The sequence below is a fragment of the Gossypium hirsutum genome, chromosome D08 (assembly GCF_007990345.1).
Source record: "Gossypium hirsutum isolate 1008001.06 chromosome D08, Gossypium_hirsutum_v2.1, whole genome shotgun sequence".
In the NCBI taxonomy this organism is placed as follows: domain Eukaryota; kingdom Viridiplantae; phylum Streptophyta; class Magnoliopsida; order Malvales; family Malvaceae; genus Gossypium; species Gossypium hirsutum.
The window spans coordinates 69,247,132-69,264,687 of record NC_053444.1 but is presented as its reverse complement, the minus strand read 5'-3'; the positions used below and the strand labels follow the sequence as shown (position 1 = coordinate 69,264,687).

The following is a 17,556-nucleotide window of genomic DNA, read 5'->3' as shown; positions in this document are numbered from 1 at the left end:
TATTAAAAATTAATTTTTATATGTCAAAATGAGTGTACATTTTTTAAATAAAAGGGGCTAAAATATAATCTTATTTTTATTATATTTTATATTATTTTTACTTTTTTTTAGCATCATAACAAGCCCAAGAGTAGGCCCATTGCAGTAACGAACTATTATGAAACCAAACTAATTTGAACTTCCCCCCCTTGAATCCGCTCTGCTCCGAGTCTGACCCCTTCTTGTTTCAGCAGTCATCTCCACTATCCCCATCTGATCTGATCAGGGTGGTCTGCAACAATGGGAAAGGGCGGGTCTTTGAGTCACAGCGTCCTCAGGAAGATCCTTCTCTCTTACACCTACGTTGCTATCTGGATCTTCCTCAGCTTCACTGTCATCGTCTACAACAAGTACATCCTCGACAAGAAGATGTACAATTGGCCTTTCCCAATCTCTCTCACCATCATCCACATGTCCTTTTGTGCCTCCCTCGCTTTCCTCCTCATCAATGTCTTCAAATTTGTCGAACCTGTTTCCATGTCTTCCCACCTTTACCTTTCTTCCGTTGTCCCCATCGGTGCCCTTTACTCTCTCAGCCTCTGGTTCTCCAATTCCGCTTACATTTACTTGTCTGTTTCCTTTATTCAAATGCTCAAAGCCCTCATGCCTGTCGCTGTTTATTCCATTGGCGTTCTTTTAAAAAAAGAACCCTTCAAGCCTAATACTATGCTCAACATGTTGTCCATCTCTCTTGGGGTCGCCATTGCTGCCTACGGGGAAGCTAGATTTGATACCTGGGGTGTCATTTTGCAGTTGGGAGCCGTTTCTTTCGAGGCTACCAGGTTGGTTATGATCCAAATCTTGCTTACTTCTAAAGGGATCACCTTGAACCCCATCACTTCTCTGTATTATGTTGCACCCTGCTGTTTGGTTTTCCTGTTGGTGCCATGGATTTACGTTGAATTCCCAGTTTTGAAAGAGATATCAGATTTCCATTTCGATTTCCTGATTTTTGGGACCAATTCTCTTTGTGCTTTTGCTCTGAATCTAGCTGTCTTCTTACTGGTTGGAAAGACTTCTGCATTGACCATGAACGTAGCTGGGGTTGTCAAGGACTGGTTGTTGATTGCCTTCTGATGGTCTGTGATCAAGGACACCGTGACGCCCATCAACTTGTTTGGGTACGGGCTGGCCTTTCTGGGTGTTGCTTACTATAATCATTCCAAGTTGCAGGCTTTGAAGGTTAAAGAGGCACAGAAGACGACTACAGAGGCTGGCGAGGAAGCTGGGAGGTTACTCAAGGATACTCAAGGTCAGGAAACTGGTAGCAGTAACACCGAATCCCAGAATTAGATCACATACACTTTAGGATATGAAATATGGAAAGACGCACAGTTTTGCTCTTTTGGCTGCTATTTGGTTTAGAGGTTTCCAATTCATTCCATAAGCTAATTATTATGGCCATTTCTTAGTAATTTTAGGGGTTGGTTGCTTATTGCAATGATTAATGTTAATAGAGGAAGAAGAATCTCACATGCCTTTTGTTGAAAAGGCCTATTTATAGTTGAAGTTCAGGGACTAACTTGCAAATGGCCTAAAAAATTAGGGACCAAAATTGCAATTATCCCATTCAACTTTTCAACATTCGGTGCAACTTGCTCAACCTTTTTAACAAGTTGCTTCCTACCTTTGTTGACTTGGATATTCTGTCTAAGGAAAGACTTGGTACTTAAGAGATCCATGTGATCCACCTCTCTTCCCTGGGAATTGAACTTTGTGTGATTTTTTAGTACAATAATTTACACGCTTCCGACCCTATTGGAACAACAAGTGGTATCAAGAGCCGAAGGTTAATCGTAGTATGCTCTGTGGTTGCAGTTTAAACTGATCTTCCACATCAGAAAAGATTTCCTTAGGTATATTGAAAGATTATGGAGAAAACGGTCGGTGTAGGAGCTTCAACATCGTCCATGTGGACAAGACCGACAATTGCAAATGCAAGATTGGCCGTGGAGATCTTTGATGGCACGGGCCATTTTGGTATGTGGCAAAGTGAGGTTCTAGATGCCCTTTTTCAGCAGGGTCTAGACATTGCCATTGATGAAAAGAAACCAGATGATGTACAGGAGAAAGATTGGAAGGCGATCAATCGGTTGGCATGTGGCACAATTCGATCATGCCTTTCTCGAGAGCAGAGGTATGCTTTTTCAAAGGAGACTTCTGCAAATAAGTTGTGAGTGGCACTTGAAGAAAATTTTTTGAAGAAAAACAGTCAAAATAAGCTCCACTTGAAGAAAAGACTGTTTCGCTTCACATACGTCCCAAGTACCACAATGAATGATCACATCACCAAATTTAATCAGTTAGTCACTGATTTGCTGAATATGGATGAGACATTCAAAGATGAAGATTTGGCTTTGATGCTGTTGGGGTCACTTCCTGAGGAGTTTGAGTTCCTAGAAACTACTCTACTTCATGGCAGGAGTGATATATCTCTGAGCGAAGTCTGTGCGGCCTTATACAGTTATGAACAGAGAAAGAAGGACAAACAGAAAAACTCAATCAGAGATACAGAAGCTTTAGTAGTCCGAGGTCGTTCATACACTCGGAAGAAAACTCAAAAGGGGAGATCAAAGTCAAAGTCCAGACTCGGGAAAGATGAATGTGCCTTTTGTCATGAGAAAGGCCACTGGAAGAAAAATTGTCCAAAGCTGAAGAGTAAGGGAAAAGCTGCTGTAGATGCTTGTGTTGCAAAGCATGATACCAGTGACTCTGAACTATCACTAGTTGCATCATCATCGTCGTTCCACTCAGATGAGTGGATATTGGATTCGGGTTGTACCTATCATATGTCCCCTAACCGGGAGTGGTTCTCTGATTTAGTAGAACTAAATGGAGGAGTTGTTTATATGGGCAATGACAATGCCTGTAAAACTGTTGGGATAGGTTCAATCCAATTAAAGAATCAAGATGGATCAACCAGAGTTCTGACTGATGTTCGGTACGTGCCCAGTTTGAAGAAAAATCTCATCTCATTGGGAGCCTTGGAATCCAATGGTTCAGTTGTTACTATGAGAGATGGGATTTTGAAAGTGACATCTGGCGCACTTGTGATATTGAAGGGCATCAGGAAAAATAACTTGTATTACTACCAAGGTAGTACAGTTATTGGAGCAGTCGCTGCAGCTTCCGGTAACAAAGACTTGGACTCAATGCAGTTGTGGCATATGAAGTTGGGACATGCCAGCGAAAAATCCTTGCAAATTCTGGCAAAGCAAGGATTGTTGAAAGGTGCAAAGGCTTGCAAATTAAAATTTTGTGAGCACTGTGTTCTGGGAAAGCAAAAGAGAGTGAAATTCGACACTACTATCCATAATACAAAAGGTATTTTGGAATATATTCACTCAGATGTGTGGGGGCCTTCCAAAACACCTTCGTTGGGAGGAAAACACTACTTTGTTACTTTTGTTGATGACTTTTCCAGAAGAGTTTGGGTGTATACCATGAAAACTAAAGATGAAGTGCTTGGAGTTTTTCTTAAATGGAAAACTATGATCGAAAACCAGACTGGCAAGAAAATCAAGCGGCTTAGGATGGACAATGGAGGGGAATATAAAAGTGATCCGTTCTTCGATGTGTGCCAAGAGTATGGTATTGTTCGACACTTCACAGTTAGGGATACACCACAACAGAATGGAGTGGCAGAGCGTATGAATCGAACATTGCTGGAGAAAGTTCGATGTATGTTGTCCAATGCTGGGTTGGGCAAGCAATTTTGGGCTGAGGCTGTGACATACGCTGGCCATCTTGTTAATCGTTTGCCATCATCTGCATTAGAAAGAAAAACTCCTATGGAGGTATGGTCTGGAAAACCGGCTACAGATTATGATTCCTTACATGTGTTTGGATCCACTGCATATTACCATGTGAAGGAGTCAAAGTTAGATCCGAGGGCAAAGAAAGCTGTCTTTATGGGAATCACTTCTGGAGTGAAGGGATTTCGTCTTTGGTGCTTAAGCACAAAGAAAATGATCTGTAGCAGAGATGTTACCTTTGATGAATCTGCCACATTGAAAAAGGTAGCAGATAAAGATATTCAGACGAGCAATACTCCACAGCAGGTGGAGTGTACTCCAAAACAGGTGGAGTTTGAGCAGATGGGGATTTGCCCAGTTAATAAGTCTAATTCTCCAGCCACAATGGAGGAATTAGAGGTTGAAGAGGTTCTGACCCAAGAACCACTAAGTACACCAGAACCAGTTGCAGTTGCAAGGCCACGGAGAGAAATTCGTAAACCTGCTCGATTTACTGATATGGTGGCCTACGCCCTTCCCGTTGTTGATGATATTCCTATCACTTATCAAGAAGCAATGCAAAGCTTAGAAAGTGATAAATAGAAAAGCGCCATGGATGAAGAAATGCAGTCTCTCCGGAAGAACAATACTTGGGAGTTGGCGCAATTACCGAAAGGTAAAAGGGCAATCGGATGCAAGTGGGTATTCGCAAAGAAAGATGGATCTCCTAGCAAGAAGGATATTCGCTACAAGGCAAGATTGGTAGCTAAAGGCTACGCTCAGAAGGAGGGAATTGACTACAATGATGTATTTTCCCCTGTTGTGAAGCATTCCTCCATTAGAATTTTGTTGGCCTTGGTAGCACAGTTGAATTTGGAGCTAGCTCAACTTGATGTTAAGACGGCTTTCTTGCATGGTGAGTTAGAAGATGAGATCTATATGACTCAGCCCGAAGGATACACAGATGCTGGTGGTAGAAATTGGGTTTGTAAGCTGAACAAATCGCTATATGGATTGAAGTAATCCCCGAGGCAGTGGTACAAGTGATTTGATAGCTTTATGAGAAGGCAGAAGTACACAAGAAGCAAATATGACAATTGTGTATATTTGCAGAAGCTGCATGACGGATCTTTCATTTATCTACTCTTGTATGTTGATGATATGTTAATCGCTTCGAAGAGCCAAAATGAGATAGATAAGCTGAAGGCTCAGTTGAATCAAGAGTTCGAGATGAAAGATCTAGGTGAGGCCAAGAAGATTCTCGGCATGGAGATAAGTAGAGATAGACCGAGAGGCAAGCTCTGTTTAAATCAGAAGCAATATCTGAAAAAGGTATTACAATGTTTTGGTGTAAATGAAAACACAAAACATGTAAGTACCCCACTTGCTTCTCATTTGAAACTTAGTGCTCAATTATCTCCGAAGACTGAAGATGAAAGAGAATATATGGAAAAAGTTCCATATGCTAATGCAGTTGGGAGTTTGATGTATGCGATGGTGTGTACGAGGCCTGACATTTCACAAGCTGTTGGATTTGTGAGCAGGTATATGCATGATCCTGGAAAAGGACATTGGCAAGCTGTGAAATGGATTCTACGGTATCTTCGAAAAACCGTAGATGTTGGTTTAATTTTTGAACAGGATGAAGCACTTGGTCAGTTTGTAGTTGGATATGTTGATTCCGACTTTGCTGGTGATTTAGATAAACGTCGTTCAACTACGGGGTATCTGTTTACTCTTGCGAAAGCCCCAGTGAGTTGGAAGTCTACCTTACAGTCTACAGTAGCTGTGTCTACTACAGAGGCAGAATATATGGCAGTTACAGAAGCTGTTAAGGAGGCTATTTGGCTTAATGGATTATTGAAAGACTTGGTAGTTGTTCAAAGTCACATTAGTCTATATTGTGACAGTCAGAGCGCTATTCATTTAGCGAAAAATCAAGTCTATCATTCAAGAACCAAGCATATCGACGTAAGATATCACTTTGTGTGGGAAGTCTTTGAAAAAGGAAAAATTCTACTTGAGAAGATTCCGACAACAGATAATCCCGCAGATATGATGACCAAGGTGGTAACAACAATCAAGTTTAATCATTGTTTGAACTTGATTAACATCCTGAGAATTTGAGCACCTTTAGGTGTATGGCGCTCGAGAGCGCATTTGGAGGCACTACAAAAGATAGCTTTATCGAATTTGGGGAGTTGAAGGAAGTATGTGAAGATGTGATTATCCTAATCAATTCTTCAAGGTGGAGATTGTTGAAAAGTCAACAAAGGTAGGAAGCAACTTGTTAAAAAGGTTGAGCAAGTTGCACCGAATGTTGAAAAGTTGAATGTGATAATTGCAATTTTGGTCCCTAATTTTTTAGGCCATTTGCAAGTTAGTCCCTGAACTTCAACTATAAATAGGCCTTTTCATTTTTCATTTCAACCATCCCAACCAATCTTTCTCTCTTAGTTTTCTCTCTTCTCCCATTTGAGAATTCTTAAGGAATTCTATTTGTTTGTAATACTTTGGAGATAGTAAAGTTATCATCTGGTGTTAGTGCCCGAGGACGTAGGTATAATTTACCGAACCTCGTTAAATCTCTTGTGTTCTTTCTTGTCCTATTTTTCTTTCAATATTTGAGGGTATAATAGTAGTATTTAATTGTGCTATTAAATTACTATAGAAGGGATATTCTGTCTAAGGAAAGACTTGGTACTTAAGAGATCCATGTGATCCACCTCTCTTCCCTGGGAATTGAACTTTGTGTGATTTTTTAGTACAATAATTTACACGCTTCCGACCCTATTGGAACAACACCTTTTGTATTTTTCTATGATGTTTATTTAATTTCTTGATTCATTCTATCCCTTTTTTGGGGGTATTGACAAAATGTTCATCTAGGTGCTCATTATGTATGCAGAATACTTAGTGTTAGTGTGTGTTATTGCCTCTTTAGAAACAAAAACACAACAAAGTTTGTAACTAAGCCTGTTGTCACATTGCGACACCCGTGCCTATATATATAGTCATCCTTAATTGATGTCATCTAGCTGCAATCCCCTTTATTTTGATCCTGACTCTAGGTATTTGGCTAAATCCGAATCTAAAATACCATTAGTTCGACCTTGCTGGACTTTTGAAAGTGCAGATAGCCAAAAGTTGAAAAGCAACCGGCGCATTGAGGACAATTCCACTTCATGTACAAATATGGAGGGAGCCGCCGGCAACTTCCCATTGCTTAGCAAATATGGAAAAAAACTAGGAGGCTAAGGAACAAATAAAATGCAAGCCGATAAATTTGTTTCTCCATTACTCCAACAATCAAACATGAAACATAATGCAAGTAAACAACTTTTAAAAAGTTGTGACACAAACATAATGTTAAGGATTCAGAACAAAACAGCCTTAGTGCTAAGCTAAGTCAAAGCAACAGTAGCAGTAATGAAAACATATAGGCAACCTCCGAGTGTTCCCTTCATTTGGGCTTTGGAGAATATTTAGCAGTACCCCAAAGTTGATAGATTTTCCTAAAATTCCCCACAAAACCAGGACCATCTCTAGGCTGGCAAACCCTGCCTTGGCTTGATCCTTTTCTTCTAATGGTTGACGTCTTTGAATGCGAGGACCAACCTCTCCATAACTGACCAAATTGGCATTCTTGTTGTACAATCATACTTTGCTTCTTGTCATTTCCACTCTTGCATCTCCCAGCCTCCTTATCATCTTCGTCTTCATCTTCTTCACCGTTTTGTTCACATGCTAAAGTGCTCATTGAGCTTGATATCGACCTGCATATTTCGAATGGTCTCCTCATCCATTGTTTTGATACGGAAATTATGACAACATTAAAGCATGTATATATCGTGTTTACTATATCTAAGCCATAGAGTCTACAAATACTAACTACTTTGAGAATCAATGGGCAGCATTGCTGTAAAAAATTGAAATTAGAGGGGAATAAGGGCGGCCAGGCCTGCCAAATCAGTTTTTACTTGTACCAGATTCTTATTTATTGGTGTTAAAAGTAATGCTTAAAACAAAGTTAAATAGCCATACAAGTATGATTGTTTTTGGGCAGCCATTCTTCTCTTTGATTGAATCTTTGTCAGGTTATAGCTGGAAGTGACATGCCTAATAAAATGAAGCTGGTGAGGGAAAAAAAAAGTCATTATGTGAAATTATGTTGTAAAAACAGAGGAAACATAACATGTACAAACCTGATCACCATCCTTGATGCCATAATTAATGATATGATCAGTGTCTGTGAGCAACTTCTGACCATCATAGCACAAGCAAAAATGTCCCCAAACATGTGGCCTCCATTATAAGTCAATAACACATGAATCAAAATCCTTTTGTGCTTTGCCAAGATGAATAAAAGAAGCTCCAAAATCGAAGAGTTGTTGAATACATACCATGAAATCTTGCCGGGACCTTTCTTTGGCATATGACTAAACACGTGTTGAACAGCCAGCTTGAGGTCGGCGATGGTGGCTGACTTTATAACTTCAACATCTACAGAAACCAAAAACAAAGTTACAAACATATGTAACAATTTCAACATACTGAAACGAAAGAAACCCGATAAAAGTACCAAAGGAAGAGCCATCCAGTTTCCGAACAGAGAGCTTGATGGGCTCCTCGGGAAGCTTAGAATAAGAATAAGAGGAACCAATGGACCGCCTTGGCTTCTCCAAAGAAGCCCTTGGGATCACCAAATCCTGAACTTGGTTACTCAACATGCTGTCTATGAAATAAGGAGAAGCGCCTTTTTGTGTGAGTTGAAGAAACACCATATATCCAAGGCAGGCTCTACCCATTTTACTCAGATGGTAAGAAAGAGGGAATTTGATTCTTTAGGGAAAGCCACAAGCATCATGGTGTAGCTTGTGCTGGGGGAAATTCTAATTGAAAGAGAGAGAAAGGTCCTTCGCCTTTGCCATTTTTTGGTATAATTACAAAATTTTATTTTTATCTGACGTGACAGGAACTTCAATTGATGATGTGACATGCCAAGTTAACGCTGATATGACATTATGAAATAAATTTATAAAATATGGAAAATGTTACAGAGGCTTTGCCAAAAGAATATTCGAGAAAAAAACTTGAACAAATTTGTGGAATCTCTCAACAAGTAGTTTCGCACCACAAATAAAATGCAAGGCAACAAATTTACTTCTCGATTACTCCAAGAATCAAACATGAATGATGACGCAAGTTAAACAACATTTTGGTTTAGGATAAGCATCGATATTCAAATTTATCTTTTATAAATTCATTAGATGCAAACTATATTTCCTTTTTTTACAAAAGCGAGAATAATAGAGCCAGAGGAGGGCGGCAAGCTAAACTAATAAGGTCCCAAACCCTTTAAAGCTAAGCACTTCCCATCACAAGAGACTTAAACCTTCAAAGCCACCTGATCTTGCCACGTGATCTTCCGTTTTCCGACTCGGTTCGGGCCGTTTCCGGTGTTCCAGCATGCTGATAGTTTAATATCATTGTGCTGCTCATCACTTCCAATTCTAAGTGAACTTCTCTTCAATTCCTCTACTCCCATTGAGTTATTACTAGCTTGCACTTCTTCCTCCTCTGTCTGCAATGGATGAAAAGTTAGAAGAAACTAACCCCTCACAGAAAAGATTATAAAAAGCAAATTTATACTAAACTACGAATAGATCACCGAAATCTGATTTAAATCGAAAACCGGCGCCATGCTTCGAGCAGTAGCCTCCTTTTCGCTATAAGGCCTTTCCTTCTGGTATGAGTCGAGAGCCGGTAAACTAGTTCGCAAAGTAACTTCCTCCTTTTCGCTGAAAACTTTCTGTTGCTTTTGGTTTAAGTCAAACATAGGAGAAGGATGAGCTAAAGTGGTTTCCTTGGTCTTTACCTTCTGGTTCAAATCGAAACCTGTAGCTAGGCGCCCCAAAGTATGTTCCTTTCCGGTCGATTTCTTTTCCTCCGTATTTAGTTTACTTCTGATCACCTTATTTTGTGAATGCGCAAAGCTTTGTTCGGCCGGTGTGTTCGAAGTTCGGTTTTGCATCAAGAACTTGTGCCTCCGTTTCAAAAACCTTAAGAACGAAAAAGATGATCGAAACTCAAAATATGAACACTATATTAATAAATTACAGTGGTACTGTTATGCAAATCCAACAAATTTATGGCGGTACAAGATCATACCGAACTTCAGCCAAAAGGGTCAATTTTTTATCTTTCAAAACCTGCAATCTCTTTCTCATAGCCTCTGTTTCCTGAAGAACACAAAGCAAACAAAAGCTAAAACAAAACTGAGGACTTAACTGTATAAACGAACTAATAATTCCAGAAACAACAAAACAGCAGTTAAATTTGGTACAGTAAATGAGCCTTCAATTCTATTTTTGAAGGAATAAGTGCGGTTCGGACTTAGTGTTACAAAGCCATGATCTTAAATTACTAGTATGAAATATTCTCACTTTTAAGAACTTGAGGATTTTGATACAAAAAAAAATCAATATTTTTATCATCAAACGTTACAGTAAACAGAGAACCATCAATTTAAACAAAACAAAAGAGATCCAAAAGATCATATCCAATCCTTATTCTTAGAAGATTGAAGGCAATAACATATACCAAAATAAATAAAGAAACAAATCCAAGAGGAATAAAAACACCGGATCTAATAAAATTTAACAAAAATATAAACAAGCAGCAAGAAATTAATACCTTGAACAAGTCGTCGAAGTCTTGCATAAGGCTGTGGTGCTTGAACCTGTTCCTTTGGTCCTCGTATATGGGGTATGGAGAATACTCCACAGAAGCAGCAACCCCTTTCATCTTCTTCATGTTTCAGAACACAGGGATGAGATTAAGAGACCCACAAATATGGAGAAGAGAAAGAGACAAGGGTATTTGACAAGAAATAAAGAGATGAGGGCAAGAAATAATAAAAAAGGAAAGAAAAAGTGTTGAGAGAGAGAGGAAGGTTCTGGCTTCCTGTTTACTCTGTGAAAACTCTGACCAAGACAAAGAAGCCCACATAACTGGGTGAAAAAAAAATGGGATCTTTAGAGAATAGAGACAGTGATGAAGATGACTTTTTGGGGGGGATTGCAGAAGGGTATTTGTGGTAAACATGTTTTTAATTGGTTTGAGAGAGTTGGATGGAGCACATTGGAAGACACCTATATTATCATCCCCCTATCTATTCTTTTTGGTTTATCTTCTACATAAAAACTTTGGTCCAGCAGAGCTGAGCTGGTCCATTTATGAAAGAGGGTGATGTGTGGACTGAGTCTTGGAGAGTGCGTGTGTGGAGTTTTCCCCATGTTTCCTTTGTTTTTCATGCCATGTCCCTGTGAGCTGTTGGTTGTTGAAAATAAAGCAGTGTGTGTGTGTGCGAGGATAGAAAATAAGATGATGCTGTTTCCTGATGTGTTTGTTCTTCTTGTCTTCTTGATGCTGCTGTTGGTGTTAGTGTTTCAGTTGCTCAAGGTACCTTATTTTTAGGCTTTGACTGCCACAAAGTCATCATCTTTTTTCCTTTTACTTTTTAGACACTGATGATGGATTTCAATGTTTTTGGAGTTACATTAACCATTATTATTATATTTCAGGCCCATTGTCTATAAATTTCCTAAGCTACCCTTTTCTTTGTTCTCAAGGATGTTTCTGCATCCACACCTTCTCCCCCATTTATGTTTTTTTTAATACTTCCCCACCACCTTTCTAACCCTACCATCTATTAAAGAAAAAGAAGGGAATAAACCCCAAAAGTCACAGTCAGTCGGTCAACTTATTGAATTGATGAGGATCTAATTCAATTTGCAGGCTGCCTACCTGCCTGTGTAGTTTCCCTGCTATTAAATCAGTAGGGTTAAACTAGTAATCTCATTGAACGACCTTTTGAATGAAACTAGCAAGTACTACTTGACAAATCAACCCACCAAATCCTGGAATCAGACACCATGGCCATCCTAATCTTATCTTTCCAAGGCCTAGCCATCCATAAATGCTTGACAGTTGAAATTTTCTAGTTAAATAGACCCCTTTGAATTGATATTTTAACAAAGTTCGAAAGGATGGTGAAAAAGCAAAAAAAAAAAAAAAAGAGACGCTTAAATGATGGATCGGATAAGCAAAGAAGACAAAAGGTGGAAAATAATGTACTTTTTATGTTCCTCTATTGTCTCTCGAACTGTTTAAGCATGCTCTTTTTCTTAAAATCAAGTGCTAGTATCTTTGCTTATGAGTTAAGGCAGTGGGTCATTAAATGACAACTACAAAACAAAGTGGCCACTCCCACCATTGATGACTTGTAGTGCTCATTGTTACTGTTTACAAATCAGGATTGTTCCTTTTTCTTTTTCTCATCTTGTTTGCATATGAAAAAAGTGATAGAAATGATAGCCAGAAGCTGAGAATGATAATGGTGATGAAATTGCCTTGTGTAACAAATGATCGTCGAAGTGAAAATATTTTTTTCAAACAGGAAATTTAGTGAAAGGCGACATCCAAGGAAACTGCCAACAGTACCCTTTGGTTTGAAGGTGTTGCAGACAGAAATTGGAACAAGTGAAGGAAGGATCTGTTATGTTATGTTGAAGTGTCAATGCACAATTTTTTGTTATCACTGTTAGCGGTCCCTATGCTATACAAAGCTGAAACTGACAGAGTACCACAAAAAAAGAAAGAAGAAAAGCTAAGCCAAATGACTTACCCAAACTTGTACTGATAGACTCTGCTGCGCTGCCTGCAATTGTACACCTTTTAAGAGTCAAAGCTATATATGAAGGCCCAAAGGAACCATGGTCAATGAAAATTGGGTTTCCGAGCCCTTTACAGTTGTGGGTTAATGTTATAACATTGCAAAAGCCTGGTAATAGCAAGCTATTTGCCTGTTTAACATTCCATCCTTGTTGAGGTCCAAATACGTAGTAGTTTGAATTTTGAAAACAGTTTATGGAAGGATCCTCCTATCAATGCAAGTATGTAACATTGGGAAGCGGATCAATCAGAATGCCATATATCATCATTACAAAACAAAGAAAATATCGGGTTGCCACAGGAAGGAATTTGCACTTAAACTTTTGATTCCAAACAAAGGCTGAGGTTGGTCAAATTTGGAGGTTTTAATGGCAATTTTTAATACACAGGGAGCAGAAGGTAAGTGGCAATTAATTAACTAGATAATGCATGTTTCTAGAGTATATTTCACAGCTACAGTTCGTGCTCATGAATGCAACGTCCGACCTGTTTCAATTCATTTTGAACATCGTTTTTGAGTGTTAAATTACAAAGCTTAACTAGTTTTGATGTTTGATGAAATCATGCAATGTCAGTCTTCAACGAGCCATTTGCAGCTGAATCCGAGCTGCCAAATTCTAGTTTGTTCCTTCAGAACTTTAGCTTGTCCTTTTGGTTGATGATAAGAACTAGAGACCTACTGTCCATCATCAATATATATATATATAACGTTATTACATGGTTAAGGAAGATGTGAACAGATCTTTGTCCAGCCTGCTGCAACAAGGAAGCAAATGGATCCGTTTGCTGATGCTATATATGGAGCTGGAACAGATTTGATCGAAACCGAATTAGGTGCCTACCGGGCGAAGCTCTTAGGATGAGGCTCACCTTATGTGCAAGGCAATGTAAGATGAAGTTGTAACTTCTTAGTAGGTGATTTTCCTTCAGCCGATGTTACTTCAAAGTGAATGATCAATATGTGATGAATAAATTGAAATTAATCTTGTTCCCATTCCTGCATAAGGTATGCACTAGTAAATACTTAGCTTCCGAATCGCCAACCCGATGTCATCTTAGAAACTGACTCGAACTTGTTTGTTTCATCCAGGGGCATTGGATGAGAGAAACTGAAACAAGTACATTAACTTACAAGCCTTCTATGATGATGTAAATGCACCTGATCTATACATTCCATTGATGGCATTTGGCACATATGTAGTTCTAGCAGGCTTCTTTTTAGGCATCAGTGGAAAGCAAGTCCCAACTTATCCCTTTCAATCCTCTTATTTCATTGAATCAATAGCTTTTCCATGCCACAATCCTAGTTACAGATGAATTCCGAACCCGTATTTGTTGAATGTCGCTTCTTACTGCATGATCCGAGTTAAGCCTCGAAGTTTTTCAATGCAGGTTCAGTCCTGAAGCTCTAGGTGTGCAAGCTACAAAGGAATGCTTGGTTGGTTATTCCAAGTCCTACTAGAAGCAACGCTGCATACATTCGGAGATGGAGACGTGCCATTTCTCGACATAGTTGCTTACGGTGGATACACATTTGTTGCTGTTTCCATAACTATAGTTTGGAGGACGATTTGGAGTTACAGTTTGTGTGTAGTAGCAGTGTGGGAATTTTTGTCTATGGGGATGTTGCTTGTGAAGATCATCAAGAGAATTTTGATTGCAGAGGTTAGAAGTTCTGAAAAACATTCAAGCAAGCGCCATTATCTTCTTCTTCGACTAGCTGTGGCTCTTTTGGCTTGCAAATATTCTACTCTAAGTATTTGGAGCATTTGCTTAATTAGTATTTCTTTTTTTTTTCAAAACATTAAAAAAGCAAATAAATTATCAATATTATTTAGATATACTACTATCTCCGCTTCCTTTTAGTAAAACAAATAATCACTCATACCACTTTCGTAATTTAATCGAGTTAATAATATTAATTATTATGATTAACAAATAACATTATAAAAATATAAAAATTAAATTATGTTAAAAATTAAGTATTGAAATTACAACTTAGATTTAGGTAAAAGATAGAGATCAAAAATGAAATTTGACTATTGTGATAAATAAAACTATTTTTACGTAGTAAGTGAAAATAAATTAGTGTTACATCTATGATTGTGCCAATTACAGTTTGTACAATAAATTAAAATCAAAATTTCATCTATGCAATTATATATCGGTGTACATTGAATGAAAGTTCATTTATATTTTTTAATTTATTCTAAATTAGTTTTAGAATTTTAATAGTTTTCGTTATATAAGCTTTAAAATATTTTATATATTTTGTAATATTTTAGATAGACTTATAAATTTTAATCTAAACTCAATACTGAACTCAAACAAGACTCAACTTGATTTGATCTTAAAAAGTTAACAATCTAAACCTGTCCAATTCTAACTTAAACATGAAATAACTTGAAAAAGGAACCCTAATTATTTGAATCCAAAATAATCTAACCCTAATCTTCAAAACCAAATGAGGATAAAAATGCTTTTGCAACACAAATTAAGGGATTCAAATAAACTCAATTAAAATCAATTCAACTTATTAATTAGGTCTGTTTTATATCATTTATATATAAAAATTTAATATAATTATATGTTAGTATTGATTGGTGTTTTTATAATACAATTCCTAATCTCTAAAACTCTTAAATCAGAAAATAATATATGTTAAGTTACATCTAATTTATGAATCTATAATTTTGTTCATTAAATAAGATTTAAGTATAGAAAAAGAAATTCCAAATGAAGAGAATAATATAATATAATATAATATAACAAATGTGAAGTTGAACAATAATCATATGTTTGAATCCTAAGGAACATTATTTAGGGAAATGACTGTGAGCAAGATCAGCAAACACAATACTATCACATATGTATGCTGATCACATAAAATGATAAAAGGCAATACCAGAAGCAAACGAATAAAAATTGAAATGAAACTCTATTTTTCCCAAGGGAAAAAAGCATTGGACCAAAGGCCATTGTTGACGTTATGAATCTTATCCCCAAATGGGAATACCGTCTCTTCGCCACTAAATCCCACATGAGTTTGTGTTTGTGGATTATTATTAGTATTCATCAGCTCCATGATCCATTGTTGCCTCTGCATCCAATCCATGTTGTTCACCTCCCCTTGCACCATGTCCCCCGTACTAGCCACTTCGGGCGTTACCATAGGCGGCACAGTCACGGACGACGATGAACCCCCTTGGCCTTGGGGATTAAGAGATGTTTTAGCAAGTGCATCGACCCTCTTGTCGATCTCCTTCAAGTTTTGATCGATCAACCAAGCGAGATCGTTCAAGTCCACCACGTTTAATCCAAGGATACCGGCTTTGCCATTAAGGTTCTGGAACATGACATGGGTCATCTCCTTTTCTCGGTTATCCTTGCACTGCTTCTTGAGCTGCTCATTGGCTTTGGCGATCCTCTGGGCTAGGAAACTCTCTTGGTTCACCATCTTTTTGCTTTGTTCCATCTCGGGTACCTTCTTGAACTTGGACAGCACTCGTTGGACTCCCATAGCCGATGGCCAAACCTCCGGTTGGGACTCATATGGACTGTACATAATAGCACAAGCATCGATACCACAAAGGGTACTAAGTTCACTCACTTTTTTCATTAAACCCTTCTTTCTTTTCTTGAAGGTGGCTTTCCTTGCCGAGTCATTGGTAATATAGGCAAGCTTCACTTTCTTTCTCGTCATGCCTTGCAAATCAAAGGTTTTTTTTCTCAGGTATTGCTTACCCAAAGCGCAAGTTTATGTTATATATAGAAATGAAGGGAGTCAAAATCTACACAAATTTAATATTCAATATTATCTAATAATTTTTGTATATGGAAGGTATCATCGGATATGATAATTACATAGAATATAATTGTGATTTTTCTTTATGATAATTAAGTTTTCGTTTAGATTTAATCATAAAGTAACGTCATATGTAATAAAAAAAATTCATCATGTATTTATATGGAAGATATCATCGGATGTCAAAATTGTAATGTGATAATTACATAGAATTTAATTCTGATTTTTTTTACAATAATTAAATTTTCGTGTAGATTTAATTATAAATGTAATAAAAAAAGTCATCATGTATTTATATGAATTATATATAATATCAAATGATTTGTTAAGTAAAAAAGGATAAAAAATTATCTTCGTCACGTAATTATACGAATAATATATAAATATATATTTGGGAATGACAGATATATAATGTATATATAAAAGTCTAGCCAGATAAGATCTTGATGTCAACTTAAAATAAAATGCATTTGTTCACAAAGACATTATATAGCATTTAATCATAAAACAATAAAAAAGAAATTTAAATTTATATAAATTGTAAATTTCAGCTGTTGACACAAATACCATGGAAAAAGAAAAGTATATAAAAAATATTTATTCCTTGGATGAACATTATATAATTTATATTGTAAAATTCAAATTTGTGGACCAAAAATAAAGTTGTAATGCATAAATGGTATGTAGCAGTTGTATAATAACCATATTAGAATATTTATTACCTAATCAGTGTAATTATTAATTAGGAAATGTAATAATTTGATTTTTTTTAAATAATAATAACGTGTTTGGATTTTGTATAATCAAAATGTATTATATACATTGGGAATACCTTTCCTTTTTTTTCTTTTACAAAATTATTGTATCGCAAATAAACATAACCGAATACAAACTTCTTTTTCTAAAGGATAAACTTTAAAACTACACAAAAATTTCGGTTCAATCCGCAATGTTATACATCAACTTTAATTTTATTTTTCATTTGATTCAATTTTCACAAACCACTAAAATAATTATTGATATAACACTACTTTGTGTTTATATATTACATACACAAACAATTATACTTATATAATATAAAAATAAATTGATGTGTTCATTCCTTTCAATATGTATGATTGAATCAAAATCAAAATTTTATGTATATATCTAAACTAAAATTAAAGTTCATATATTAAATTACTCATTGAATCAAAGTTGAAGTATAATTTTGATATTTATCCTTTCAAATTTTCCATTTCT

The 17,556-nt window shown here is 36.9% G+C and overlaps 3 protein-coding genes, 1 long non-coding RNA gene and 1 pseudogene across 4 annotated transcripts; 2 read left to right on the top strand and 3 right to left on the bottom strand.

The window, feature by feature from the left end:
* The first annotated feature begins 119 nt into the window (after positions 1 to 119).
* On the top strand, positions 120 to 1,418 carry LOC107940050 (probable sugar phosphate/phosphate translocator At5g25400; annotated as a pseudogene).
* A 5,626-nt stretch (positions 1,419 to 7,044) lies between these two features.
* On the bottom strand, positions 7,045 to 8,808 carry LOC107940068 (uncharacterized). Its single transcript, XM_016873478.2, has 5 exons — positions 8,356 to 8,808; positions 8,177 to 8,276; positions 7,979 to 8,078; positions 7,818 to 7,906; positions 7,045 to 7,549 (listed from the first exon to the last, which is right to left on the bottom strand). The coding sequence occupies exons 1-5, from the start codon at positions 8,579 to 8,581 to the stop codon at positions 7,237 to 7,239; spliced, it is 828 nt and encodes a 275-aa protein (XP_016728967.1). The 5' UTR covers positions 8,582 to 8,808; the 3' UTR covers positions 7,045 to 7,236.
* Positions 8,809 to 9,012: 204 nt separating this feature from the next.
* Positions 9,013 to 11,461, bottom strand: LOC107940069 (uncharacterized). Its single transcript, XM_016873479.2, has 4 exons — positions 10,470 to 11,461; positions 9,945 to 10,015; positions 9,445 to 9,835; positions 9,013 to 9,357 (listed from the first exon to the last, which is right to left on the bottom strand). The coding sequence occupies exons 1-4, from the start codon at positions 10,587 to 10,589 to the stop codon at positions 9,163 to 9,165; spliced, it is 777 nt and encodes a 258-aa protein (XP_016728968.1). The 5' UTR covers positions 10,590 to 11,461; the 3' UTR covers positions 9,013 to 9,162.
* LOC121220024 (uncharacterized) lies at positions 11,108 to 14,298 on the top strand. Its single transcript, XR_005917094.1, has 3 exons — positions 11,108 to 11,237; positions 12,235 to 13,515; positions 13,600 to 14,298. It is a non-coding gene; the product is annotated as an uncharacterized lncRNA (long non-coding RNA).
* Positions 14,299 to 15,363: 1,065 nt separating this feature from the next.
* Positions 15,364 to 16,228, bottom strand: LOC107940051 (agamous-like MADS-box protein AGL80). Its single transcript, XM_016873457.2, has one exon. It carries the CDS (start codon positions 16,210 to 16,212, stop codon positions 15,448 to 15,450), a length of 765 nt encoding a protein of 254 aa, XP_016728946.2. The 5' UTR covers positions 16,213 to 16,228; the 3' UTR covers positions 15,364 to 15,447.
* Positions 16,229 to 17,556: the final 1,328 nt, after the last annotated feature.

Excerpts from the sequence above, each read along its gene's own strand:
- LOC107940068 (XM_016873478.2), bottom strand. The coding sequence starts at position 8,581 with ATGGGTAGAGCCTGCCTTGGATATATGGTGTTTCTTCAACTCACACAA. Across the intron at positions 8,079-8,176 it reads GGTCCCGGCAAGATTTCATG|GCCACATGTTTGGGGACATT; the intron begins GTATGTATTCAA and ends CTTATAATGGAG. Across the intron at positions 7,907-7,978 it reads GCATCAAGGATGGTGATCAG|CTTCATTTTATTAGGCATGT; the intron begins GTTTGTACATGT and ends TTCCCTCACCAG.
- LOC107940069 (XM_016873479.2), bottom strand. The coding sequence starts at position 10,589 with ATGAAGAAGATGAAAGGGGTTGCTGCTTCTGTGGAGTATTCTCCATAC. Across the intron at positions 9,836-9,944 it reads ACCCTTTTGGCTGAAGTTCG|GTTTTTGAAACGGAGGCACA; the intron begins GTATGATCTTGT and ends TTCGTTCTTAAG. Across the intron at positions 9,358-9,444 it reads TCGATTTAAATCAGATTTCG|ACAGAGGAGGAAGAAGTGCA; the intron begins GTGATCTATTCG and ends CATCCATTGCAG.
- LOC107940051 (XM_016873457.2), bottom strand. The coding sequence starts at position 16,212 with ATGACGAGAAAGAAAGTGAAGCTTGCCTATATTACCAATGACTCGGCA.